Source organism: Tyto alba, unplaced genomic scaffold (genome assembly GCF_018691265.1).
Source record: "Tyto alba isolate M040663 unplaced genomic scaffold, T.alba_DEE_v4.0 Super-Scaffold_18, whole genome shotgun sequence".
In the NCBI taxonomy this organism is placed as follows: domain Eukaryota; kingdom Metazoa; phylum Chordata; class Aves; order Strigiformes; family Tytonidae; genus Tyto; species Tyto alba.
In genome coordinates, this window is record NW_024881280.1 from 31,331,132 (window position 1) to 31,358,454 (window position 27,323).

At 44.4% G+C, this 27,323-nt stretch overlaps 1 protein-coding gene across 1 annotated transcript in view; it reads left to right on the top strand.

Moving 5' to 3' along the window:
* The window catches only part of LOC104364630 (ras and Rab interactor 3), a 170,495-nt gene that overhangs the window by 113,956 nt on the left and 29,216 nt on the right, over nt 1-27,323 (top strand). Inside the window, exons 19-20 of the mRNA XM_042790979.1 lie at nt 8,734-8,920; nt 12,887-13,001. Of these exons, the coding sequence (XP_042646913.1) occupies nt 8,734-8,920; nt 12,887-13,001 (302 nt within the window). The remainder of the gene's footprint in view (nt 1-8,733; nt 8,921-12,886; nt 13,002-27,323) is intronic.

Here is a 27,323-nt window from a genome sequence, read left to right on the forward strand (position 1 = left end):
AGCCTAGGAAATTGTTTCTTTTCTTCCAGACATTTGCCTCTAGTTCCTGCACCTCACAAGCCTTTCTAGAGAAGTTAAAGTAGAATTATCCAGCAAACACTTTCTCAGCTTTTTGTTAAGGAAATGTGCTTTCTTTGGCTCCTCTGACCTTGCCAGAAAGGACTGCTGGCTAGGCCCGTGTTTCAGAAGCTCTCGTCTTTCCAGTGAAAAGGCCTTGCAGAAGTACGAATTATCCTTTGTTGACTGCACACAAAGAAAAATCTTTAGTTTTGCTGTTACGCTGAAATTCCTAAGAGAATAATTTGAGTTTGAAATAGGCAAAGGACAAGTAACCTGAAAAGCTCCAATTGTGAACATGGAGGAGAGGGGCTTATCTGTAATACAGCAACTGTCTGTTGTTAGTAAAGGAGCAGGCTAATAAAGCTTGCAAAATGGTTTTGACTTGCAAAAGTATGTTTTGACTGAGTAAAAAGGGAAAGACGGCTGATAAGATATTTTGAGACAAATTGTTGAATACAAAATATGTATGTGCAAGGTAACATAAAGATAGCAGTATAATTTGTGAGATGAATACAAGCCAAGTCATGTTACACTGGTAGGATATAGTAGCTCCAGTTCACTGCGGGGCCACAAGCTGCATATACCACCTGCACTAATAACTTCTGCATGAATGAATGCAGGAAACAGCTAGACTGGAGGGAAAAAGCAAAAAAAAAAAAAAAAAAAGGCTTTGAAAGAAGGTCTCTTCCTTCAGGGAATTTTTGGTGTTTGTTTCTTATCTTGTTTCTGCCTGTGTCACGGCTGCAAGTGAGAAGGCTTGTTTGTTAGTAGAGCCGACCTAGGTACTAGCAGTCATGTGAATTGGCTTGTATTTTGTTTGTTTTTTTACTGCATACGCAATTATTTATAATATACATACCTTTGTGTATGTAAATGGAAGGACAGACCTAATGAACCCAGGACACATAAGTCAGCAATTTAATAAGCATTTAGTTGCACCTATCTGCTCCTTGAGAGCACTCCTGTGCTGAAAGCCTGTTGACAGAGTCAAACAAGAGGCTTTGACAGGGGGGTTGTCACAGCTTCACTGCAGGCACTTACAACTAAGCGTGACTAATTTAGGGGGAAAAGCAGCTCTTCTAGAGAGCTGAGAGCTGGCCCCTAACACCTGAGATGGGCACCCCCGCAATGGGAGGTGAGTGACTCGAGCAGAAACCCAAGCAGGTAACGCAGCTGCTGCAGTTGGGTGGTTTACAAGAAGCCCCACAAGCACTCCCTCCTTCTCCACTTCTGACTGACTTGGCCCTGCTGCTCATGCTGTTAGAGAATGATCATCAGCCTGAATCACCAGGTTTGCGCTCTGATGAGTGGCAGTGGTTACGTGTCCCTCCCAACAGCAGTAGCTCCCATCCAGCAAATCTTCTTCCAAGCTGACCCGACTCCTGACTTTTGAATGGGGGCAAGATTCTGTTCAGTTCAAAATCCAAATAAGCTGAGGTCATGTCCTTTGACTGCATGATGTCAGTAATGAGGAAAAATACATGTGTTAGCTTTGACCCTGGTAACAGCAGCAGTCAGAGCACAAGAGTCCACACAGGTACTTCAGTGTGATGCTGGTCTATCAGACCTTCAAACTGAGCCCTGTACTGTGTAAGACAGCAATATGGTGTCATCTGTGAGCAGAAAACTGCCTGTGGCCACTTATTACTCAGTAGATGGACACATGAATTGGTGTTCTTCCACCTGCACAAGATGCCATTACACCCTTCCTCCCACAAGTACAATAGCACTTGCTCATTTTTGTGATTTCCTCTGTTGGCTTCTGTGACCAGCAAGGTGAGAGCTCAGTGAGGTGATGAGTGATTTAAGGCAGGTGAGCTGTCCCACACCTGATCCTTCTGTGCCCATTAGTGCAGCTCCCAGGAAGGGTGATGACTTGCTCCACTTTGGCAAACATGTGTGAACATGTGCAGGGTCCAGCTGGGGAGAGGTGGATGCATTTACTCTGCATAGCCTTCACAGAGGTGGGCAGTTTTGGAAATCTGTGGCAGGTACAGAAAAGCTCAGAGAAGTGAGCCTTCAATGGCAAGGTGCAAAACTTCACTGCTGAAATTGAGGGTATGTGTAACAGAAAGGGGAGTAGATGGGGAACAGAGAGGTTTGCTGAGCTATGAGGTGTCAGGGTGTTTGGGAGACCCGTGGTTTGCCTTACGCTTTGGCAGCTGGAACAGTTGCTGCCTTGGCTGCTAAGCGTGGGGGTTTCCAGGCTGAGCAGAAAGGCCTGGACATGCAGAACACCAAAGGGATGAAGGGTGGACATAAACATAGAGTAGAAACAAGGAGAGCAGTAAGCAAGAGGAAGTGCTCTGCCAACCGCAGGTTGTCCACAGACCGCAGTTTGAGCACAACTTCCTGAGCTATGCATTTGTCACCAAGGTGGACCGGTAGCAGAAGAATTCTGCAAGGTAGGAAGCACTACTGAACAAGAAAGTCTCCCTCAAGGGACACACTAAGCTTTTCATGGCACTTCCATTATCCAATTTTTCTGTACATCTGAGAACCTTACTGTGCAGGAAACTCCCATGGCTTGCTTAACCCCCTACAACTTTTCTCTTTCTTTTTGCCTATCAGACAGCAAGAAACTTGTGTTTTATTTCTGACTAAAGGGTGACCATCATCTGGGCGTGATTCCTGAAGATCTCAAGAACTTTCTTCTCTTTCTGCTTTTTGAGGTTTTCATTGTGTTTTTTTCCTGCTTGTTGGTTTGATTTTTATCAGATCTTTTCATTCAACTATGAAAAATCATTTATTAAAGCCTGATTTTTCTGCGAGGCAGTGTAAACATTTGGTGCACAAAGTTAACTGTTGTGCTATGTGTTTTTCCATGTGTCCCTTTGCTGCCTTCCCATCTTCCTAATATTCTGTTTTATGATGAAATGACTCAAGAAGTCTACAGATGATAGAGTTCTCCCTGCAGCAAGGTTGAGTACAGTGTCTCAGTTCTGCCACCTGTTGGAAGAAAAATGAGAACCCAGCAAGGTGACCCAAGCCAGATACAGAAAGTAAATGGATCCTTCTCCTCCATCTTGGATTAGTGTGATCTGAACTGATCAAGTGAGCAAAGACGGGCTGGTTTATGTAAAGGCATTGAGAAATCACCACATTTAAGATGGGAGCAAAATGAAGCTTGATGTCCTCTAGCTGGGGCACTGTATAACTTTCCTCCCAGTGAGCAGAAAGTAACAACACAGGCATTCACGTATGTCTGAACACAGATTTTAATGAGTTAATCTAATCAGAAGTGATATCAAACCACGGAAAGCACAGGTAGCTATGTATGTAGCAAGGGTCTAACTGATAAACCTTCTTGCACTTCTTTTGCTGCTACTCATGTAACTCTGGCTATTCTGTCTCCAGTGTCCTGGCTTCAGAACTTCATGACCTTTTCAGCATGAAGGTGGCTGTGAAAAAAAAGGGTCACAGAGATCTGCCTCTATCACCAGTGGCACAGAGCCCTGCAGCTGAGTCCAACCGAGTTGGTTGTGACATAGGATGTAAAATAGGGCTGTGAGTTTTCTGTCAGTCTTTTAATCTCAACGCCATAATCTGACCCATCTCCATGAAGCCCCATGCTCCCCACTCTCTCTTAACTACAGAGATTACCAGCACTGTCCATCTACTTCCAGTGGGACTGGTGTGTCAGCTTCAGGGGCTTCTGTCTTTTCATCTTGCTTCATGTGCTCCTTGTAAACTGTTGCTGTGTTTGAAGGGTTTCCATCTGTGAGCTTCAGACACAAGCTGGCTTGTCCTGAATGGTATCCCTTCAGGTACCAGGTCGCTTTGGTGCAAAAAGTTGCTCTTCACATGGTGCATGGAGTGTATGGCCCCTTGTCCATCTTTCTCCCTCAATAGCAAGCCAGCTGGCACACATTTTAAGAACTTTGGTGCCTGCTCTTCTATAAATGTAAATATACCAGTGCTCTTGATGTCTTCTAATATTCAGGGGGAGAAATAAAAGTAAAAAATCACAATAATAAAAAACTAGCTCCCAATTCTTACACCTGGTCTATTTAAACAATGCTGAGGTCCTCAGTCTTTACTTATCAGTGTACTCCAGAACATTTGCTTTCTGATTTAAGATTCAGATTTAATAACACCTGATGCATCTTCTCAGATCTAGTCTGGTGACACGCAGAAGCTGCAAATGTGCGGGAGTGAAGAAGTCATCGGGCAGTCCCTGCTCCTGTTGCACACAATTTCTGTGTGTCTCAGCTGCCCCAGGGAAATGCAGTCACCAGGTCTATACAGTACAGCCAGGAAGCCCATAGAGTCTCCAAGTTTGTGGCAATAATTCTAAAGACCCTTGCAAAGGTATGTCCAGGCCTGCACCTGCATGAAATTCAGTGGGTTATATCCCTTTGCAACTCTGATGATTTCTGGGAATATTCAGCTGCCAAGTGTGGCTCTTCATTTCTAAAGCAATGAGTCATGGTGGTGTCATTATTTCAGTGCACAGTCACTGTACAATAATTCAAATCACCATTGTCATTACTATTACTTCCAACAAGCAACCCGATACCTTCTGCCAAACTGGGGCAGGTGTGTGAATGTAATCACTGTGCAATTAATTAACCTGTGTTGCCAGTCAGTATGCAACACACAGCTCCCTGCATCCCACCTGAGCTCAATTGAGCAGAGAGGCCACAGGATTTAAAAGTACTTTTCAGTAAGAACTCAGTAAAAAAAAAAATGAAAAACAGGCAGCTCTAGGGCCAGCTTTTCAGCTTTGCATCACACCTAACAAAAATGAGCACCTGCCTGCATCAGTCAAAGGGTTTTGCAGCACTGTGGGAGAAGGAGGAGAGAGTTGCATGTTATTTCTGAAAACTGTGATCTTCAAAATCATCCGATGAGTGAATTCTGAGTGAGCAAAATAGCAAAGGCTGGCTTTTGTGGGCCCACAAATCCCTTCAACTGGCAGCACAGCCAGAACCTGGGAGCTGCTTGGGCTCCCTCCCCTCTGTGCAACTACAGAGCTATGGTGGAGCCAGATTAAATTGTGGGATTAAGCACTCCCGCAGCCCAGCAGCTGGATTTTTGTGACAGCTGTGCCCAGGAAAGAAGTCAAGAATTGGTGCCATAACTGTGTCAACTGGTGTGTCACGGGTCACAGCATTACAGCTGGAAAAGGTCTGTTAGATCGTTCAGTCCCATTTCTTAGCCAGCACAGGATTTTACTCAATAAAGTGTTTGCTACTGCTCTGAACATGGCACTTTAAGAGAATTGGGCCATGCAATCCTCTTCACCTTCTCTTGGGAATTAACCTATCATCTGTTATAACTTGCTGCCAGGGAGCATCTAGCCTAACATTACCCTGTTTTAATATGATCCTATTAATGACTCTTCTTGCCTTTCCTTTTTATCAAATCCTCCTCCTTCACAGAGCTGTCCTTTCCTCCCTCTGTACAGGTACAATAGCCTGCTTAGCTCCTTCTGGGCTGGGCTGGTTTTTGAGGGGAGGATACCCCACATGACAGCTTTCATTTCAGAGGGCCCCCAAAAGGCTGGAGTCTGCCAAAAAGCCTCATCCACTGCCCTTAATTATCTGCACTGAAAGACCCCACACACTCAAATCATGAGATGTTTCCATTAAGGCAAATATTTTCAGATTCTTCATTTTTCATCTTGTATGTCTAAGTATGGAATGATTTTCTATGTTCCACCCGTTCTCCAAAACTTAGATGACGGGCCCTACATGCAGCTGCATGCGTTGGAAGGTCAGTTCTCTTATTTTTCTTCACCAGGCCGTTGTTCTCATGGCCAAACGCACACCGCTGCTGCAAGCAGGGCTCCATCCCGATGTCGTGCCTGTCGGGGGGAGCAGAGGGCTGGCTGCCTCTGCCTGCATCAACCCTTGGCTCCCGGTGGGGAACACCGTGGCTGTCACTGCATGCCTGGTGCTCACCAGCCCCAAGCTGCTTTGTATTCCTTCCTTGTCTTTGTTGATATCCTTCATTTCCCTCCAAGCAACGGGATTCTTGTGCGTCAGTGTTTGGCTGGCCCTTTTCTTTTTGCCTTACATAATTAAGGGGTAACGAAGTGGCACAGCTGGAGCTATTGCAATGCATGTCACCTTCTGGTGCCACAGCAAGACATTATCAGCATTAGCCTCCTTTCGATCTAGGTTTCACACATCATTGGCAAGATCAGATTTGTGCTTGTGTGACTAATTTGGGGAGTAGATTTTGCTAACAGTTGTATGGAACATTATATTATAACTCACCTTTCTTTTCCTTCAGCTCATTACTTCCTTCCCATTACTGAGTATGCATGTTGCCATCCAACATTTTCCTTTCAAATGGCTACTAGGCATTTCTTTTGGTTTCTACTGTAAAGAAAGAAACTGAGATGAATCAGGTTAACTTCCAAAAGCTACCCTCCACTGTTTTACTTCGTATGCCCAGATGATACTGATTAAAATCATATGCTGTTGCATCTGAAAGAAATTTCCTCACCTGTGTGACAAGCTGGGCTTTTATCACAAGTGAAGAGAGAGTGTTTCACTTATTTCTATTTACTTTTGTCAGCACAGTTCTCTCATTCTTACTGTCTTGGCTATGATCTCAAGAACTGTTTAAAATCAAGATTCTGTGGACTAATACCCTGAATCAGCAACTGGGATTGCAGAGGAACATATATTTTCCAAGGAAGCTGTCTCTGTAGGGTTGCAAAAGAAAAAAGCTACTAAAAATAAAATCTCACTGTTGGTTTGGGGATTTGAAAGGCTATTTTTATAAAACTTAGTTTTTGGGATAAGCATGCTGTGTCAGGTTAGGTCTTTGAAGGGACTCTCTTTTAATGGTTTAAGTCCGACCATATTTGAAATGTACTACTTTAAGATCCGTATCTTTACAAATAAAAGGAAAAAAAAATAAGAATTGAAATAACACCAAACCAAAAATGAGAGTCCTCCTCTTTTCAGGTCTGACCTCTCAGCAGCAAAACTGGTACAGAAAAATGTATTTTCTGTATGTTCTCTTACATTTTCTTTACTTTTAAAGGTAATTAATCAAACGAATGACAAGCCAGTATCCATGAGGCTGTAGCCTAATCCAGTAGAGCTCTTATGACCAGACCTTTCAGCACAAGTATTCCCACTGACTGCAGTGCTAAGCACATGTACAAACACTTTGTTGAATCAGTGCCATTGCTAGAAACTAGCATTTAATACCAGTCTGCCATTAGACTGCAGGGACTCAAAATAAATAGAATTGGTTCTTTGTGCCTCTGATCAGAACAGCAATCTAAAGGAGAGCGTGTCCCAGATCTTTAATATTCTCAACAGCATAATTTCAGTATTCTTATGTCTTGTACAGATGAGAACAAGCTCTGAGACATAAGGTGCAACTGGGCACCTATTGTGAGGTGCCTCAGGATGGCCCCTTTCTTGTCACTCGGCATCTCCCATGCAGATTTTTGGAGCTTCCAACTATGTCTTTAGGACTGGTCAAAATGACAAATGTGGCAGGAAAATAAAGAAGGAAATCAGGTCTTCATTTCCTCCCTCCTGAAGGTCCCTCTGGTGTTTCTCCACACGTTTCCTGCGCTCCCTCCCATTCCCTTCCCTGGGCGCAGGGAAAGGGTTCGCTCTGTCTGTGTCCTTTCAGTGCTGTCCCGCAGGATGTGCTGCGTGGTGCTGAGCAGCCTAGAGCTGTTGGCAGGGCTGAACCCTGAACTATTCCAGTGCTGCAGATCAGCCTTTGGGAACCAGCAAAGAAACCTCTTTTGGAGTGGGTAGCTTGCTGCTGAATGCACCCTGACACATCCTCCTCCTGTGCTCTGTGAAGGGACGGTGGAGGTGGAGGATTTTCCCTTCCCCATGAGCAGCCACCGGTGGCTTCCTGGCTGCAGGGGTGGAGGAGTGCCCACCTCTGCAACCACCAGCACCGGCGCAGGCTAGTCAGTGGAGATGGGGAGCGCTGAGTGTTATTTTTAAACAGTGAGATGGTTTTAGTCTGCTTTTTTTTTCAGACTACCTAAGCAGAGGGCGGCTGCCAAAGTGTGAAAGCAGCTGGCGGTGCCGCTGGCTACTGCTGGCAAGCTTGGGAGCGGGGTGAGACACCGCACGGGTGCCCATCGCAGCTCCTGTGTGATGGGGGGAAGTGCTGGCAGTGGCGTGGGCACAAGGTGAGCTGCAGGCTGATGGCCCCTGCACACCTCGGATGGACAGTCTGGCTCGGGGTGCGCGTATTCCCAGCTTCTAGCGAGGCCCACGGCCCCTTTCCTCTGCCACCCCGCTCCCTTTGAAGCCATGAAACATTGCTCTGGCTCTTCAGTTGGAGGATGGTGTCCAGGGAACAGGCATGCTTCACCCTCTGCAGTGCTGGCTGCCTCTGTGCGTGCCCTGTCTCTGGGTACCTGTGCTTAGGCTATGCAGACAGATGAGCTGAAACCACCAGCTCAAAGCACCCTGCAAGCCTGTGGTCTGAAACCCAGGTGTGCACCGTTAGCACGAGGCTGTCGTCCTTACGATGGGGCATATCTCTGCCGAAGGCTTGTACAGGCAGTTTGCCTCTGTCTTAGCAAGGCATCTGGTCTGATGCCCCTCGAGGAACTCTCCTGGTGTGTAAATACCTCTGTGTGTGCCTGTGTGTTTGCATTTACAGTCTTTACTCTGACCAAGTTTTCCATTTGAAGTTCCGCTTACAAGGGACTCCCTTGTTGTGTTTCAGCCCCATCAGAGACACCAGTGAAGAGGGAAAAGAGACACATCTCTGTCAAGCCACTGCCCTGCAAAACTGCCTCCCGCTTCCAGGGATCAGCATCCTTGATAAACTCATTAAGACCTGTCCTGTCTGGCTTCAGCTGAACATGAATCAGGAAAGGGCTGGGGTGATACTTGGCAAAGAAACAGCAGGGGTAAGTCCAATGCGGTTTTGGTTCAGACAAACACATTTCCTGTCCTTGGTGAGGCTGGTTAGGAGAGCAGCAGTTTTTTTTGATGTGGAAGCAAAACTATTTAGCAGACTATGCTCTCTGTTTCCATTACCTTTCGATGCTTTATCCACTCACAGTGACGCAAGACAGATACAATTGCTTTGGGGAAGCAAGAAATCTCGTCTCCGGTTTTATTTACTTAGCATGTAGGTACATGGAGATGCCTTCCCATTCACCCGTAGGTATGTTGACTATTCTAATTTGGAGCAATAATAAAAAAAAATCCCTGAAGATAAGACCCTTAGATTTTGGGAGATGCTGGGTGTCGTTTTTATTGCAATAATTGGTATCTGATCCCCATAAGCTGAGTGTTAGGAAGTGGCAGACTTGTGCAAAGCTCAGCACTTGCTTAAGGGAAATGGCTGTGTAGGAAAGGGAGCTCCCCATTCCCAGGGTCTTGGAGGCGAGGCATGGCAGGGAGGAGGTGTCCCGGTTGGGTTATGGGGAAGGGCAGGTGTAAACGACCTGAGCTGATGCCAGAGCACAAGGGGAATTCACTCACTCCTGCTCTGAGGAGGTTTGGACCTGTCCCTTGGCTGAGTCAGCCTATCCCAGGGTTAAAAGCTGGCACAGCCGAGTGACAACCTCCAGTGGGACTCTCCTGACCCACCTGGACTGTGCAATGTGCCTCACAGGGAACCAGGCTTCTCAAATAAATTGGGAAAATTATTCTCTTTGGTTTTCCACGCTGACTGTAAAGGAAGACCTGAGCGAGTGTCTGACACAGCCGTGTATGGTCCCGAGCCTCCTCAGTCATTAGCCACTCCCTGCAAGCAGGGACGTTCCCCACCTCAGAGATTTAGGGATAAATCTTGCCTCTGATCCTCCTGCTCACACCATCCTTGGGCACCATCTTCAGCTGCAGCCCAAAGCAGGCAGGAGAAGAGCTGATGTACCAGAGGCGTCCCACGGCAAGGGCAGGCTCTCCTGCCCACTCTGAGCCCACCTGGAGCCAAATCAGCACCGCACATTTCCCATCGCCAGTGAAAATGGAAGAGATTGGTTTGTGTACTGGTCCTCACCAGGCAGTAGGGTTAGGTACAGCTGAGAAAACCCACCTCACTCTCATCTGAGCAGCCCCGGTCCAATTTTAGCTTTCGGAGCCATGGCAACGAGTCATGCTGATCAGGAAAACAGAAGTGATTCATTTCCAGGTTTCGCTTCTCTCATTGCTTAAATTTAATATCAGATGAGGCACTTGACAGATGCAATGTGAGATAGTGCCACCTGAGATCCAGGGGTGCGGTAGTGTCCCGAGGTGGGTTAGAGGGACGGTGTCGTGTGGGTGGTGGGACCTGGGGAAGGGAGAGCCTCCATGGCTTTTTCCTACCTACAGGTACTTTCTGCGATGTAAAAAAGTGTGGGATGCCCTCCCTGCGTTAGAAATAGGCCTGTTTCAGGCACGCACCTGTTTGCCATGCATTTATTTGGATTTTCTCTGCACTACTGGTAGACCTGAGCCCCTTATGAATGGCAGAGGCGAGGGAAACGGCACTGTGTGAGGTTGTGAAACTGCCTCAGAGCTGCGTGTTTAGCACGGGGGCTTCCAAGTCACAGGGGATGCTCTCATGACTGGGAATCATGCAGACAAAGGTCCTGACTTCCAGGCAAGCTTTTTTTAATTCCTCTGTCCGAGAAAGTAATGTTTTTTTGATATATTTCCACTGCATTATAGTTGATTAATCATTTTATCAACTCACACTTCGTCTTTCTAATATTAATATCCAGACTCTAGAATTAGCCCATTTTTTAAATTCAGTTATTATAAAAATACCTTGTCTCTCTCCTTCCCAAACCTGTTATCAAAGAACAGATAAAGGTGAAGTTTGCTTTGTCTTTGTATCTGCAGCTTCAAGGTACAAGCTAAAAATATTGTTGACAATAAGCTTTAATTAGAAACATACTTAGGAGCTCACACAATACAAAGAATGAGGTGTTTTGTGTTTTTTTTTTTTTTCTTTTATCTTTCTTTTTCTCCTTTCTCTTTTTCTTTTTCTTTTTATTCTTTTTCTTTCTCTTTTTATTTTTTCTTTTTCTTTTTCTTTTTCTTTTTCTTTTTTTTTCTTTTTCTTTTTCTTTTTCTTTTTCTTTTTCTTTTTCTTTTTCTTTTTCTTTTTCTTTTTCTTTTTCTTTTTCTTTTTCTTTTTCTTTTTCTTTTTCTTTTTCTTTTTCTTTTTCTTTTTCTTTTTCTTTTTTTTCTTTTTCTTTTTCTTTCTCTTTCTCTTTCTCTTTTTCTTTTTCTTTCTTTTCCTTTTTCCTTTTCTTTCTCTTTTTCTTTCTCTTTTTCCTTCTGTCTTCTTTGGTTTTTTCTTCTTTTTATTTTCTATTTTTTCTATTTTCATTTTTCTTTCCTCTTTCTTCTTCCCCTTTCCTCTGTCTTCTTTTTTCTTTTTTTTTTTTTTTTTTTTAAGAATTCACTGGTCCCATTGGTGGGAACCAATGGCTACAGTGATTCCACTGGTTCCAATTAGATACTCAGGGGCCTCTTATGAATGTGTATGAATACCTGATAGGAGAGAATACAGAAGATTGAGCCAGACCTTTGTGAGTAGTATCCAGTGAAAGGATGAGGCACAGTGGGCATAAATTGAAATACAGGAAATTCTGTTTAAACATTAAGAAAATCTTTTTTTTTTACTGTCAGGATTATTGAACAGAAGAACAGGTTGCCCAGGAGGCTGTAGACACTCCATCCTTGGAGATAATAAAATCCCAACGAGACACAATCCTGAGTGACCTGCTGTAGTCGACCTGTCTTTGAGCGTAGGGGTTGGACTAGATGATCTCCAGTGTTCCTTCCAACTGTATCTGATCTGTGATTTTGGGACCAGTCAATATACCTGAAGTCGGTATTGACATCCAGAGGGATTTTAGACAAGCTGGGGGGACAGGGCTAGCAGGAGCCTTCTGAAATTCAACAAGGGCAAAGGCAAAGCGCTGCCCCCCCAGGAAAGGCAGAGCCCCAGCAGCAATGCGGGCTGGCACTGCCTGGCTGGGCAGCTCCGTGGAAAAGGCCCTGCAGGGGTGGTGGGCAGCAAGCTGGGCAAAGACCCACTGGGGAGAGGCTGTAGGACCAGGGTTTGTTCAACCGGGAGGAGAGACAACTTCGGGGGGAGCACGGAGCAGCCCCCCCGGTACCTACAGCGAGGTCACGGAGAAGAGGGAGCCAGGCTCTGCTCGGCACTGCGTGGGGGGGGGGCAAGAGGCAACAGGCATACATTGAAACTGGAGAGGTTCGGACTGGGCACGGGGAAACACTTTGTCCCTCTGAGGAGAGTAAGTGGTGGGACAGGTTGTCTGAAGAGGTTGTGCAGCCTCCAACCTCTCTGGCCCCATGGTTTCACCCAGAGGGTTGGACAAGAACCCTCCTGGGGTCCCTGCCAGCATGAGTGAACTTCTGGTCCTGTGAAAAATCCCTGCCATGAGACACTGTGTTCACCAGAGCCTTTGGCCTTATGTTCCACTTGTGGACACTTGATTCCTTTCCCTCTCAATGTACAAGTGACTCCCTTGCTTTAGACCCAGCCTGGGACATTCTAGGGTGAGTTGGCCATGATTTAGGGCACTTACAGGAGGAGCGTCACTTGACAAATTGTGGGTGCAGCTTTATACTCTCCAGTTAGTGAAATAGTTTGCCTTAGACTTAAGTGGGACATCAGTGATGCACAGAAATTTTGCTGGTTCCTTTGCAGGTCCGAATTTCACACAAATGAAATGTCTCTTTGTTCATTATTTTTGTCATGTAAAGTTCAACCAAGTGGAATGAGGCTAAAATAAGATCATTTAAAGGTGGATTGTACTGATAAAAAACTTCATTACCAGTGACCTAAAATAAAGTTCAGAAGCTCATGGAATGTAGCTAAGATCTTGATTCCCTTCCATTTTCAGAAATTCTTGGTTAGAAAAGACCGTAACTTGAAAAACATGGTCCTTGCAGTCCGCCTGCCAGAGCAGAACGAGACTCCCGGTGTGGTGGAGTACAATATTAAAGAAGAAAAATCAAGTAAGTTCTTTACAGTTTTTGGTCTTGCTCTGATTATTTGTACTGAATTCTCTTGTGATCATCAGTATTTATGTCATCTCACTTGCAACGAGCGGGTTCCTTTTGTGACTGGCAGCAGATCTCACTTTTACCGTGTATTTCAGTTAATATTTCCTGCAGCTGCTTTACCTCAGCTCCCCTGTGGTTCTGCACCCTGTGTTATCATTCACAGACTCACAACAGGAAAATAAAGCACCCTCAGATGAGCAGGTCAGCGCTTTGATCAAGTGAGAGGAGCTGCCTTTCACCGGGTGGAAGTCCTGAGAAAAGCACAAGGCACTGACAGAATAAGCCTTGTTAACTCACTGAATCTGTCTCTATTTCTGTCACCGAATTTGGGGCCCAGCAGGCATCTGACATCTGCTACGTTCCCTTTCATGCACCTCATACAGTCATACTGAACAACTAGTTACTCCTAAACTGTTCGACTGTTTTCAACGCCTTGCTGTTTCTGGGAAGCATCTGGGTCTCGGGGCTGGTGGTATCGGTGCTGTTCCCGGTCGGACAGCCAAGGCTGCTGTGGGCGAGCCAAAATGAACCCAGTTCAGAGTCAGCCACGTCTGATGCAGCCCTCCGTGTAAAGGGACGGGTAAGGCATATGATTTCCACTTTCCAAGAAATATTTGTAAACATGGGAATTTTAGGATAGTCATAGAAACATGGACTTGAAAGGGTCCATCAAAATAACTTCACGCTATTTATTTATACGAACACATCCAAATCCCGTGTCACTGAGCTCTGCCCCAAAGCCAGCCCCCAGGGTATGTATATGCTTTACTCTCTGCTAAAACACTCATGTTTCCGCTGATCAACGTTGTGGCTTACTTCTTCCTCCTTGACACTTGCTCGAGTGAATTTTTTTCCTTCTCATATGTTGCTTTGCATAACTCTGCATCGTAAACAGACTTTAAAGCCAGAGGGACAAGGGATTCTCTTAATCTGCCCTAATCTCAAGCAGAGAGCAGAGGCTGTAGCAGCGTTGCTCCTGCACGGAGCGCAGCTGCCCGCGTGGCTGCGGCATAACCCCGGCCCCCAGGAAAGCTTTGTCTCTCATCTCTGTGCACCTTGGGGCACGCAATTGCAGAGATGCTGCACGTTGTTCGGGGCTCCTGCATGAGGGCAGGAATGGCAAACCTTTTGCCACAACTTCAGGCGTCCAGATTAAGAATACAAGGGGTTTTTTTTTTTCTTTATTTAGTTATTTGAAGTTGACCTAGGGCTTAGGTTTTGTGTGGTGGGGAATTGTTTTTTGCTGATTCAAGGTTTCCTTTGGATAAAAGTTTAAAAACTGAATCCTGCCATCCTAAAAAAGTCATTTATGGAAATGTTACCTCTTGACTTGTGTCCTGTTTCATAAAATCTAATTTCTTTGAGGACAGGCGAAGTAAAATGTAGTACAGAGATTTCACTGTGAGCTAGCCTATCTGGATAAGACTTTTCTTCCATGTTTTTTCCAACTTGCTTGCTATTTCTGATTGATCATAACTTAACACAAAGGATGGGTTCAGAGACACAGCTTTCTGGTAGGAACAAGAATTAAATCAGTCTCCACCCCTTTCAAACAAGCTGCAAATTAAGTGGAGAAGGGTAATTAAAAATTAGCTCTCGTTCAAAAAGCAGGAGAACTTCTATCACATGTGCAGCCATCAGGCTGATGCATTCCGATGGTGGATATTCACATTATTTTTAGCCTGAGTTCTGTCAGTGTTGAGCTGTAGAAAGCCTCTCAGTTCTCCATACTGCACTGTTTTGACAGAAACACATTGGGCAGAGAAACGATCGTGCTTTTACTTCCATTCTAATTTAGGGTAAGTAGCCTGGCTTTTGAGTTTAGAAAAAATCAAATTAATTCCTGTTAGTAAAGCCAAAGTAGTATCTGGTGCAAGGGGAGATGGTAAATCTTCTGTGTCTTGGTCTAATCTAATACATTAGCTTTGATTTATTCTCTGTGTTACTCCAGCTGCTTTCTAAACTTCTTTAGGAAATAAAATGGTAAGTTGTCTGAATGCTTTAAAAGAAAAAAGACTAAAATCTGAGCTTCCTTGCTAAATACCCTGGTATGTCTGGGTTGCTTTAGCTTAGTGAAGTGCCCTTCACTCTTCCCTGGTATTCTGTAAGGATCAGGGTAGGAGATGTCTGAGGCCCCCAGAGGTGCTAGCTTGCTGTGGAATGCAAGTCTGTTGAAAATTCAATGTTCTACTTCCTGAGGGTGTGTAAAGGACCACTGCAGACTGGCAGGGTTTCTCCAGGCACCCAGCCTTTAACTCCAGAAAGTCTCTCTTTAGTTCTTCTGTGCTTGCTGAAAGGAGGCTTCAGCTTGCTGCTGAGCATCGCAAAGAGAGAGGTGAATCCTCCTGACACCTGCCTGATCTCTGAGTCTGCAAGAAGTGGAGTAGAGTGGGTGCCCTTCCAGTGCCCTTCAAAAGCAGCAGCTGTAATTCCCCTGACATTTGAGAATCCCCCTTCCCAGCTGTACTGGGGACAAGCGGCTTTGGTTTCTCTGGCCTGCTCCTAGTATTTCCTTTCTGAGTATCACATAATCGACAATCTCTGCGATGTGCCCCACGGAGAGCTGTTTGTCCCTTTCTGAGAGCTGACTCCTCCTACAGAGTTGCAAGAAGTGGGAACAAGTTCTTCTCCCTATTACCTCGGTTCAGCTTGTTACGCTCCACAGACGTGATGCGTTCAGATGTAAACTGAATGCTGAATTTGCCTTGACATATATAGTTCAGATTTTATGGAAATCCTCCCTTCCATTTAAAATTCAGATTGCAGCCCATCCCAGCTTACTGTTTTGGAGAGCCTTGCCAGCTGATTTTTGTCCTTCTCATAAGGACTCAGTGTAATCTCAGATTCACAAATGACACAAAGAAAGATGTGTTATCCTTAGAGGTGACATGATGGCTCTGTGCCATCTCTACAGTGATGTCCATCTCTTATCTTCTGTAGCTTTAAACAGCAAGCTTTTCTGCTCAGCTGTTTGTGAAAAGCCATTTTCACCCCATCCTAATTTTTGGATAGCATCTGAAGAGGTTTTCCCCAGTATTGTAATGATGGTACAGAACTTGCTGCCCAGCCCATATATAGGTGGCCATTCCATGAAGTACAAACCCCAGAAGCTTCCTAGCATTGCACTGCCAAATAATGGTGGATAATTATATTTCTCTTTCTTTTCCCCATATCAGATCTGCTTTGTTGACATTTGATGAAATATTTAGGGAAGTATGGTATTCTGAGGGGAAGACCAGATCTAATTGTGATTTTTTTTTTTTTTTTTTTTTTTTTAAATAGAAATCCCCCAAAAACCCGCTAGGTAAGTGTCAAGAGATTAATTCCATTTCCATTTTTTCATGAGGAATTTTCACCTGTTCTGTGAAGTAGTCCTTAGAAACATAAAACAGGAGAATGAAGAGACTAGATTTTAAAATATTTCTTCTGATTCTTCATCTTTGGTTGTAATTCCTCCAGACACAGGAAGGCTAAAGCCTGTTCACAGCAGCAGGTATGGTAGAGACCCAACAGCAGACACCACGTGGTTCATCAGAAAGTTGTGAAACCTGGCAACTTTCAAAGCCTTGGATCTCTGTGGTTTTGCTTCCTGGCCTGAAGGATGCCTTACTTCTTACTCAGAACAGTGGAAACCTCCCAGAGAGAAGTCTTGTTATAAGATTTCTTCCATTTAGAGCTGCAGTGTTGGGAGATATCTCCCAAGCTCTGATAAAACCTCAACTACTTTGTGCACTTTCAGTTCTGAGAGTTGTCCCTTAATTCTGTTTCATCCCAAAATGGAACTCTGGCCTCCCATACCTCAAGAACTGAGCACCATTTCTTCAGCTGACTTCTACCCTTGGCTCTTCTCAGCAAACTGCTGGTAACCTCAGGTCCTGGTTCTCCTTCCCCTTTATGTGTATGCAGTCAGAAATCATGCCTCTGACGTCAATCATGTTGCAGCAGTATTAAAAATAAAAGAATCAGGTGTTTAAAGTAAATGTGCATGTTTGAAGTAACATATACTAAGAGCTTGAATGAAGCATCTGAGTATGATAGATGACTTTGTGCAGGTAGTGACAGTAACTTTTACATTCACAAAGATTTATGCCACAGGGGCAAAGTCCTTTAATAGAAGAATGCTCTAGCAGCATATACTGGGTGTAATGCTTCCTTTTTTTTCTGGGAAATCTTGTAAATTATAGGTGGAAATAATTTAATTTCATGAAACGCATGAGTTGACCATATACCTCTCAGGACTCTGCCACATACGCTTTGGTGCAGAATGTGTAGTAATTGTTTTCCAAACTCTTCTGTACCAAAAGAAGAGGCTGTGATTAATTTCCAAATATGCAAATTTATGTTAAACAGGAGAAGTATCTGCAATTGCACTGAATAAAGAAGAACATATTCATTTTGTTGGAAATTTTAATAGAAATAACTATGGAATTGATTTGTCAAGTCAGTATTGAACTCCTCGGGCTCATGTCCTATGGGGTTTGAGGCTGGACTGATCCTGCTACGGATGCCCGCTCTTGTAATCGTGTTCCTGCCTCCCCTGGCAGCTGGCTTTGCTCACTTGGAGGTTTATTTTCCCAAGGCTGTTCACATGAGCCTACACTGTGGAGTTGCTGTCCTTGTTCCTTATTTAAACTGTACCCGGGTGGGACAATCTGTCACCAGGTGTAGCTGTTCAGAAACATCTTTTCCAATGCACCGAGCCAAGGATGAGTTCAGCCCCCAAAATCAATGAGTGCACAGCTGAAGGAGGGGTTTGTAGTGAAGCCTTGTCTGTAGTGTAGTTATTTTGTTTATTACAAGAAAATTCTGAGATTTAAATTAAAACTGCCTCCTCTGACCTTCCTGGCTTCTCTGGAGATAAATATTGAACAAGCTGGATCATAACAGAGGTCTTGAAATAATCTTAACACAATCAAATAGGAAAGCCAAAATAAATGACCTCCAAGTAATACAAAAATGTCCAGATCGTGATAAATACCACCTTTGAAAAGTAAGACACAGTGCCATTGGACACAGTAGATTATATTCGATTTCTGGTTTATGGACAGCTTAAGGTTATATGTTATGGCCTTGTGGTAAGGACCCACTGTATACCTTGACAGAAAAGATACAGGCAATTATTACACTCAAAAGCAGTTTAAGAGCAAGCACTGAGTATTGCTGCAAAGTTGCAAGTCTGGTAGCAAAAAGAATGTTGATAAAGAAATCCAATGTACTGCTCTGATCACCTTATTTGACCTTTCTTAAAGTAAGACCCAGCTCAGGAAGTACAGGCTGAAGCCTAATACTAAATGCTTGAGATGGACAGTGGGGATTTAAAAGGACACAACTAAAGTGAAACTCACAGCAGCAGTTTACTTGCCTGGTTAATTCTCTAGCTGCTTTTACCAAAAGAGATCTGTTTGCCATGAAAGTTCGTGAGGACCTGACCACTTTGAACACCCATCACCCACTGAGCTCTGTCCTTCAGGACAGAAAGAAGAGTTACACCAGGTCTAGAGGCAGCAGGAAGGCTGGCCTTGCTGGGGAGTTGAAACAGCAATTTAGATGAGCAAAGGTGTTCCTTTGCACACTGGATTTTAGGAAGAGTGAAATCAATCGGAAAAGAGAAGAGATTATTTGAGGGCTTTCACAATCTACTTTCTTGCCTTAATAATCCCAAATAAGTACAGTCTAATGCTGTGAAAGCAAGCTTAACTCTCAAAGCCAACTTTGCCTATCATTACAAAGTTACTTCAGCCACTTCTACACTTCCATTCCTCCTTCCCAAGCACATATGGGGGTGGGGAAGTCTTTTTTATTATAGACTAATGTCATTTGCACAGGATAAAAAGGGCACGTGCAGTCATTCTGACTGTCCTGTAGCCATAACTGATGGTAATTAAACAACAGTAATCAGGCAGGAGCATGTTTAGAAGGACATTAGGGCAACACGGGGATGGACTTCGTTCATCTTTGCACACTGAGTTAGGAACAAAGCTGCTGAAAGCCCTGATCTTTACAGCCCAGCCAGCCTGAGGTGAGGGCTGTGAGCACGCCTGGCACGATGGCAGAGCTCAGATGCAAATGATAGAAATTCCTGCCTGTGTCCCTGCATGGGTCAGGAGGTCAGAGTGCTACGCGAGGGCACTCACCGAGTGAGCACAAGGCAGGAAAGAGGAGGAAGATTGACTAAGAACAACTCAGTAGATGCTTTTTGTTGGCTCAGACACCTTCAGATGCTGATAATGGACTTGCCTATTGCACTCCTCTGGCACCCTGGCCACTATGGCCATTATGGCAGATTTTCCTTTTTAATTTTGTTAACTTTTCTTTTAATACATGCTGTTGAGGCTGGATTAACAAATTCAGAGGCTGAAGGCCCTGTTGCTAACAGGGCACAGCATGGTCAGGTGGTATTTTCCCACATGAACTGCATTGAAGTCCATGCATGAGTGAGGTCATGGGAAAAAATGGGAGGATAGCCCAGTTACTGCAGCCTTCTCAAAATTTAGCTTCGTTAATAAGAGTGGCCAGTTGTGCAGATGATCTTTGTGATACAGATATTTTTGTGGAAGTGTTGGCAGCTCTTGCAATAACTTCCTCTGTTTTGCAAGTCTTTTTGCTAAGACCCTGCCTGCTGGAATCAGGAAGTAGAGTGAAGATAGACAGAAATCTTATTTTTTTTCCAGAAAGAGAAACAACCCTCACATTTGCAGAGAAAAACCTAAAGATGTAACCTTAACATTTCTTAAAGACTCAGAAAACATAGGAAAACAACCTCCCGTTTTTAAAATTAATTTTAATTGCATTTATTTTGGATCCCTTCTGAACTTGAGTGGAGATGAAAAAGGTGTAAATCTGTGATACCGGTTGAGGTCAGAAACATGGGATCTTTCACTTCATAGCTAAAGTGAATGAACTGAAGTATGTGCTGGTATTTGTGACACTGACTTCTCAGATGAAGCCATCTATTTAGGTAGCACCTGAAGACTTTCATGGGTGGTTTTCTAGACAGGGCTGGATGAAGCCTTGAGCAGGAGTTTGGGCTAGAGACCTCCTGGGGTCCCTGCCAGCCTGAGTGATCCCACGAGAGGGAACCAGCCTGTGAGACTGAGTCTGTCTGTGGACAAGCTCAGGACAGATGATAGTTCTCAGAAGGGATGTCTCAGTAGAGCAGCAAAAGCAGTTCCTATTCTTTAAGACTCAGGCAATGGAAGAAATACCGCTAAGATTTACAGAGGAATGGTGGTGAAAAAATAAATAAATCATAAATGGTTCCTGGTTTAGTGCCTCACCTGTGATTCCCCCCCAAAATATAACCTTCCTTTCTTTGGTAGATACCCTGTGTATGGAAGAAAGGAGGGAGTGTGCTCAGTCTATATAATCAGTGCAGATTTCCAATTGAATCAACTCACATGAGCTATCTTAAAGTGCTTGGAAAGGCCCAGTAGTGCCCTATAGATGCAATTGTATGCCCCTTGGCATATTACAGAGCTAAGCTTGTTGTGGGATGAGATAGACTCCATCACATGTAGTTCATATCACCACAAGGCTCCTGGACTGTTTATGAATAGGTGCTAAAGGGACTTTTCAGTTGGAGTAGGACAATCCAAGGAGCAAATGTACATCCTATCCTTACCAAGTCAAACCTCTTCAGACAACCTCTGACTCATCAGAGGGCAGGCAGAAGGACCCATCAGAAAGTACATTCAGTTACTTCTGTTATCATTGTAATGGTACCATAGTTCTATTTTAAATAGCCACTTTAACTGATAAGGTTGGACTCCTTGAGTGGAAACCCTGCAGCTTTCAACACCAGAAAGAAGAATTCTTAATACTGTAAACTGCATGAAAAGCAGGGTAGGACTATTTATAACTCTGATTTCCTCTGAATAGAGGAGAGACTAAACTTGACATTACAGAGTGAAAAGTTCAAGTGTTGTTTGTTTTTGGTTTTGTTTTTTTTTTTTTGTTTTCTTTTTTTTGTTTTTTTTTTTTTGTTTTTTTTTTTTTTTTTATGCTACATGCTGCTATTCAGCGATAAAGCAAAGAGGGGACTGCCTTGGTAACCACCTCATGAACTTCCCTGGAGCCTTGTCTGCCTGCCAGGAAGGTCATTAAGCATCTTCAACTTCAGGTTTACTATAGAATATGGTTTTACTGAATATATACATATATATATATTTATAAGGCAAAAACATCAGCAGTAACTAGTAGTTATGGTGCTGCAGCCTCATGAGCACAAGTAAAGCAGGTGGAAAAGGGTGTAGACACTGTCTGTAGGAGAGTCAGGAACCAGTTTTTAGGTGAGTTCAGGCTGTAACTTTGTGCTGACACTGCTGTCAGGAGAAACGCTCTCACCATCCCTCATCTGCCAGCTGTGTGTGTCCGTGTCCTCATGCCCTTCTGGTCCCAATCTTCCTCTTCCTCACGCAGGTTATGGCTGGCAAGGCGTGAGCAACATGGACATGGGGACGTGAAAGCCAGGACGGTGTGGTGGGGCAATGCTTCCTTCGAGATGCTACCATGTGCTGAGTGATGTGACGTAAAGCCTGGAAAGGAGAACAAAATACCAAGGGGGGCAGCTGATGGCTTTGGGAAGGGTGGGTGGTAGACTGGAGACAGAGGTCTGGGAACAGAGTAGAGAGGGGGAAGTAGGTGATCAAGGTTGGGGTCACATCCTGTAGCGCTGGATGACTGCACGAACCTTCAGGATGCTCTGGGCGAAGACAAAAGGAGGCTGCCCGTGCAGGCAGGAGCCCAGCAGAGTGCCTCGTGGTGCAAGGAGAGGAGGCTGCAGGCGGGAGGCAAGCACTGTCAGGATGGGTGGGAGGCCGGTGCCAAACGGCGGCGAAATGGCCCTGTGGCAGCCGACCTCCTCGAGGCCGAGCGTTGCAGGCAGCGTGCCGAGGAGCTGCCCCTTCCCCTCCACGCCGAGATGAATTCAGCTCAAATTTTCCCCGAGGAAGTCAGCGGCATTGCACCCGTTTTATAGACGGAGGGAGTCCTAAGGCACAGGTTGCTGATGGGGCTCGCCCAGCTGCCCACCAGTGGCCCTGAACAAGCCCAGCTCCTGGCCAGCGTTGTATTTGCTGGGCTGCAGAGAGGCCCTTTGTCTGCTGAGCACTCGAATTTGTTCAGCACTGAGGTACCAACACTACTGGTCAGATTTTTTTGTATGCTTTCTGTATAGCCTGACAGACAGCTGCGACTGTACTGTGAAGGAAGCCAATTTTTCTGATTTACTTCAGAGGAATGTTTTCCTTTATTGTTGTGTGATGGAGTGTGTGATTGAGGCAAAGTAAGAAACTGCTGTCGGCTCTAGGCACTGACTAGCCTTAAAATAGCAGAAGTGTGCTGGAAAAAATAACGACAGAGTTGTCAAAGCCCTTGAGAGAGAAGATCCCTCTTCCCTACTCTCACCAAAAATGGCTGATTCCACCTCAGTTAAACAAATCATATATTTCAGCAGCAGAACTTCTCCAAGGCTACTTTTTTCAAGGATTAGCCAGTCAATGAATAAAAGTTTGTGTATTTTCATTAGGGGAGGCTGGAAAATCTGAATATGTAGTTAACCTTAAGGTTCAAATTTTAAGCAGTTTAATTGCATACAAGGAGGCTTCTGGGCATGCAGACTAGTATCCTAGTTTCCTGTAGTAAATGACTCCTGTTCATTGTGGTAGACACTTTGCTGTTAAGGAGAGTAGACTGACGAATGTTGTCTTTTAATGCGGTTCCTGTTGCTGCCAATGGTGTGTCTGTGCCACAGCTCCGAAGAGGTAGAGCTACCCTAGTTATCTTCAGATTAGCCTCGTTCAGACACAGATAACAATCTGCCTGCACCACCCAGGGCTCAGCATGAGCTAATTTCCCCTGTTTATACATGTTTATCACTAGTGAGAAAAGTCTACCGTCACCTACACAGCTTCTTGGCACAGCAATCCTACCGCTGAACAAGTCTCCCCCATGGTGTGGGATAACTTGGCAGCTCTGCCCCAGCCCTGGCCCCCAGCTCAAGGCGTGCTGTTTTGCTGTGGCTTTCTGGTGGACCTCATCCACCTCCACAGGCAGTGCAAGGCCAAAGGCCACCTCTGCGTGGGCTGTGATAAGGACACCGGAGACATTATCATTTTCTGGTTTACCGTCTGTGGTTTGATTGGAGATAGGGACTGGATGATTTCTAGTGCCCTAAGGATGTCTAACTAGGCATCTCCTCCAGGTCAGTCTGCCTGCCAAGGACGAGCTCTCCATTATCCTTATTAATCCTGAAAATTGAGTTAGTGTCAAAAAGTTCCCACTCAGGAGACTCCTATGAAGTAGGAGCCCAGAGTCTTGGTTTGGCAAGAACAGTGACTGAGGGCTTGGGGGATATTGTAAAACATGGTATGAGGACACATTTTATAACCTGTTGTGCAAGTTCATCATTTCTCTTCTAAATGCACATGTGCACAAGGAAAGCAGAAAAGTCTCACCCAGTCCCTCTCATTTGAGCCTAGTTTAACATTGCTTCGATGCACTGCTTATTTTAAACCATAAAAACTTTTAAAACATAGGACATTTGTGCAGCTGCTTTTTCAAGATGTAACAGTGCCAGATTTCTGTGTGGTTTACAAGTTGTTTTGGAAACATTCTGGTTGCTTATAGCGGTTGGTATTTTTTTGTTGGTTGGTTGGTTTTTTTTTTTTTTTAAACTCTCATCCTGAAGAGTTGCCTCCCCTCTCTACATGCAAACATTTTCATTTTTACTTTAGGATTTAAACCAATAGGACTGTGAGGAAAGCATCTTGGAAAGAAGCCTTCAGGGTATTGTTAGCTTTGTTAATCATCACTTTGGCTTTTTTTTTGCTTTGTTATTCACTCCCAAGAGGCATAATGCAAAATCTGTGTGTAATCAGAGCTAGGCACTATGCATGCTGTTCTAGGATAATATTGTCTAACCCTTTTCTGCTTAATACCTTGAACATAACCCAAAAAGCTTACTCATTTTAAAATAGCTACTCTAAATCAGTACCCATGATACCAGTGCCCTTGTCTCAGTGGCTCAGTTGGAACAAATTATAATTTTTGCCCTTGGACAGTGTTTGCTATCTGGATATCTTAATGAGCTTAATTAACAAGAGTTTAGACTTGTAGATGAGGTAAATAAGACGCTGCTCAAAGTAAAATGAGGGCATTAAGGACCTCATGGTTTGACATTTGAGCAGGACCCTCAAAGTCAGCAAGAATGCAATATATTCCGCTCAGAAGAGAGGGAATCAGAAGATCTTCTTCCACCAGTTGGCAACTAGGTGGGATTGCAGCTCTCAAGCAGAAATATAATTTTTTCCTTTTATTGTCCACCCTATTGACCTCTGCCATTTCAGAGTGGGTTAGTCCCTTTCATCACTCACCTATGAAAAGTGTGGTATTTCTTCCTGGAAGTCTCTCACGCAGAATGTAGTTCTGGGTACCGGATGGTTTCCCTTAAAATGCTCAGAAAACTTCCTTTTTCTATATGATTAACTTCAACTCTGTGGTATTTCATGATGTATCTCAGAGCCAGAGAAACAAAATTTTCTCCAACGTAAATAGAAAAAAATGGTTCTCAATAGAACATAATTGTATGATAAAATATTTTTCACATAAAGATTGACCCTCAAGGTTATCTATATGACCTGGAAATTGTTGCTAAGAACTAAACCCCTAGAATTTCAAATCATAGCGTCATTTCCTGTTGCATGAGGCACAGGGGAGACCCTTTATATAGCTGAAAATTTTGTTTACTTCACAAAGTTTTACCAAAGGAATTTGCCTTCTGAGAGCAACTTGCAAGAATCTATATTCAGTTTGTCTTGCCAGCTATAACCCTGAACCCTGACAGTTTGAACCACCGTGCTGGGCACCATAAATCTTGTACTGCCGTTGTAATGTATGGGGGGATGCTGAATTACCTGTGAACACTTAACTTCTCCAGCAATGATCCCACAGTGCTCAACTGGTTACAGCAGGGACCTTGCCAGTCGAACTTGCCACCCTACTCCCCTTGGTGTCCTTGGGAGCCTCAACATTTCAGAAAGGCCACATTTCCCCCCTTATCTCTGTTGTGTGAGAGCAAGAAAACAGACCCTGCGTGGCTACATCTAAAACTCCAGCTAAACCTCACGTTGCCCTCTGGCCCTGGGAAGAAGTCCTGGATCTTCCCAACCTCTGCCTGAAAAAAACAGTGCAAACCAGGTATGGAATTTCCACAGACTTTATTCAAACACTGAAAATGAGATGCAAGGTGAGGATCTGACAAGGAAGGCAAGTGCTTTGAAACCGAACAGCCATTTGCCAGACTCTGCTCTGCTCTTAACCCACGGGCCTGCCAGGACTGCTCACGAGGATACCTGTAAGGAAAGCACTGAGGACCTGTGACACTCCTCTTTTAGTTGGGGTAGCTGTGCTTGAAGTACCCTTGAGCGCCAGCCTCCCAACCCCTGCTCAGACACTAATCACAATAAGGAGGAAACAGCAGCAAAACGCCGGTAACATGTTTCTGCTCAAGCTTCCTGCAGCAGGGGCGACGAGACCAGGCAGCAGCCAGATTTTGTGCTGAACTAAAGGCATAAGATCTAAGTGGACACCAAGGTGATGTCCATCTGCTTGGGTGAATGTGGATGAGCCAAAGTACAGTGGAGTGGCCAAGACTCCTGTGGCTGTTAGATGTGAGGACGGCACCAGGGTATGCACATGGTGTGCAGGGAAACAATCAGCTTTACTGAGTGTCCCCTCCACTCTACACCAGCCTGAGAAGAGTGCAAAAGCCTGTGTTTTACATCTCCTTTAATGGCATTAATTTTGTTCTGCCCAATACAATTACATTCTGTGAAGAACATAGTTTAAAAATAGTTTTCTCTTACACTCTAGACCCAATCTCATTAACACTTTATCACTTGCGTAATTCATTAGTCTCAATTTCCCAGGAACTGCCACCAGCAGTGATTCTTTTCATCATGGCCAGAAAGATTAAACTCTGTAGGAAACCATAAAATTGAATTCCTGTGATAAAGCCTGAGTTGGATGCACAACAGAAGGTTCTGGCAGAAGTACAAGCCAGGGAAGTTTTTGCCCTTCCTTGATGAGGGGAAAAACCAGAAACAACTGACAGTTTTATTAAAGAATCACTAGGAAAGACAAGAGAGATAAAACACTCCTGGGTTGCCTAAGACAGTCTAGAACTATGCAAACAAAAAGGAAACGACAGCTTAGACATCAGATGGAAGAAGCAGAGGTATCAGATTACAGAAGAAATAAAAAGGCCTTGAGAAGAGAAAACAGATAAACAGTGAGAGTGTTTTACAAAAACACAGCACTTGAAGGCCATACAGTACCATCCAGAAGGTCATGAAAAAGTAGTACAAGAAACAATGTTAGGAACAGATACTAGGAACTTCTGAACAAACACAGCTGTTGCAGAAAGACACCATAAACATCCTAAGGACTTCTACCAATGTAATCTAAATTTCCCTCTATCCAGCTAAAGCTTCTTCTCTTAATACCATCACCAGCCTAGTGCATGAATAAGGACCAGAGGGAGATTTACACGGGTTCAGGGAACTGAAGCAAAAAAGACGAAGGAATTACATCACTCTCTCACACATCTCTGTAAAGCACGGCAGGTATCGTGACAAATGCAACAGCCTCAGCACCGGGGCTATAGTGGTCACTGCAGGCCTCTACAACAACACCCAGTGCTCATTCCCCACTGTCAGGAAAGTGCTAACGTGGCCCATGCAACATCTAGATGCAATCAGCATCTGGGAGTGGGAAAGTCAGTAACCTCTGCCTTGGAGTGATCCCGTCCTGATTGCGAGTAAAGGGCTGAGGAGAGCAGAACAGCAGCAAAGCCAGCTGGTGCTCCTTACTGCAGAGGTCAGTGCAAGCAAGGTCATGGCAACTGTGGTATCAAGCCAGAGACTTTTATCACAGGAGGGAAACACCAACGAGAGGTCCAGTTAGGAAATTGTGGAGTTATAATCCTAAATCTTAAAACAGAAACAGAAAAATGGAATCACTCCCACGATGTCAAATCTCAGAGTTTGCCAGAATTTGGAAAGATAAGAACATCTCGAGTGCATCCACGCAGGACTTCTGAGGATGGTTGTGTTCTCAGTAGTCCTCTGTCAACACAACTGCTGCAGAATAAGGAATTCCTATCTTTGAATTCAGATGTCTCTGAAGGACTATACAGGTATCAGAAACGGTGAATAGGACTAACAGCACCCTTAGAGAAGAAGAAGCTGAAGTAATTGGGTCCCGTGAGCTTATATA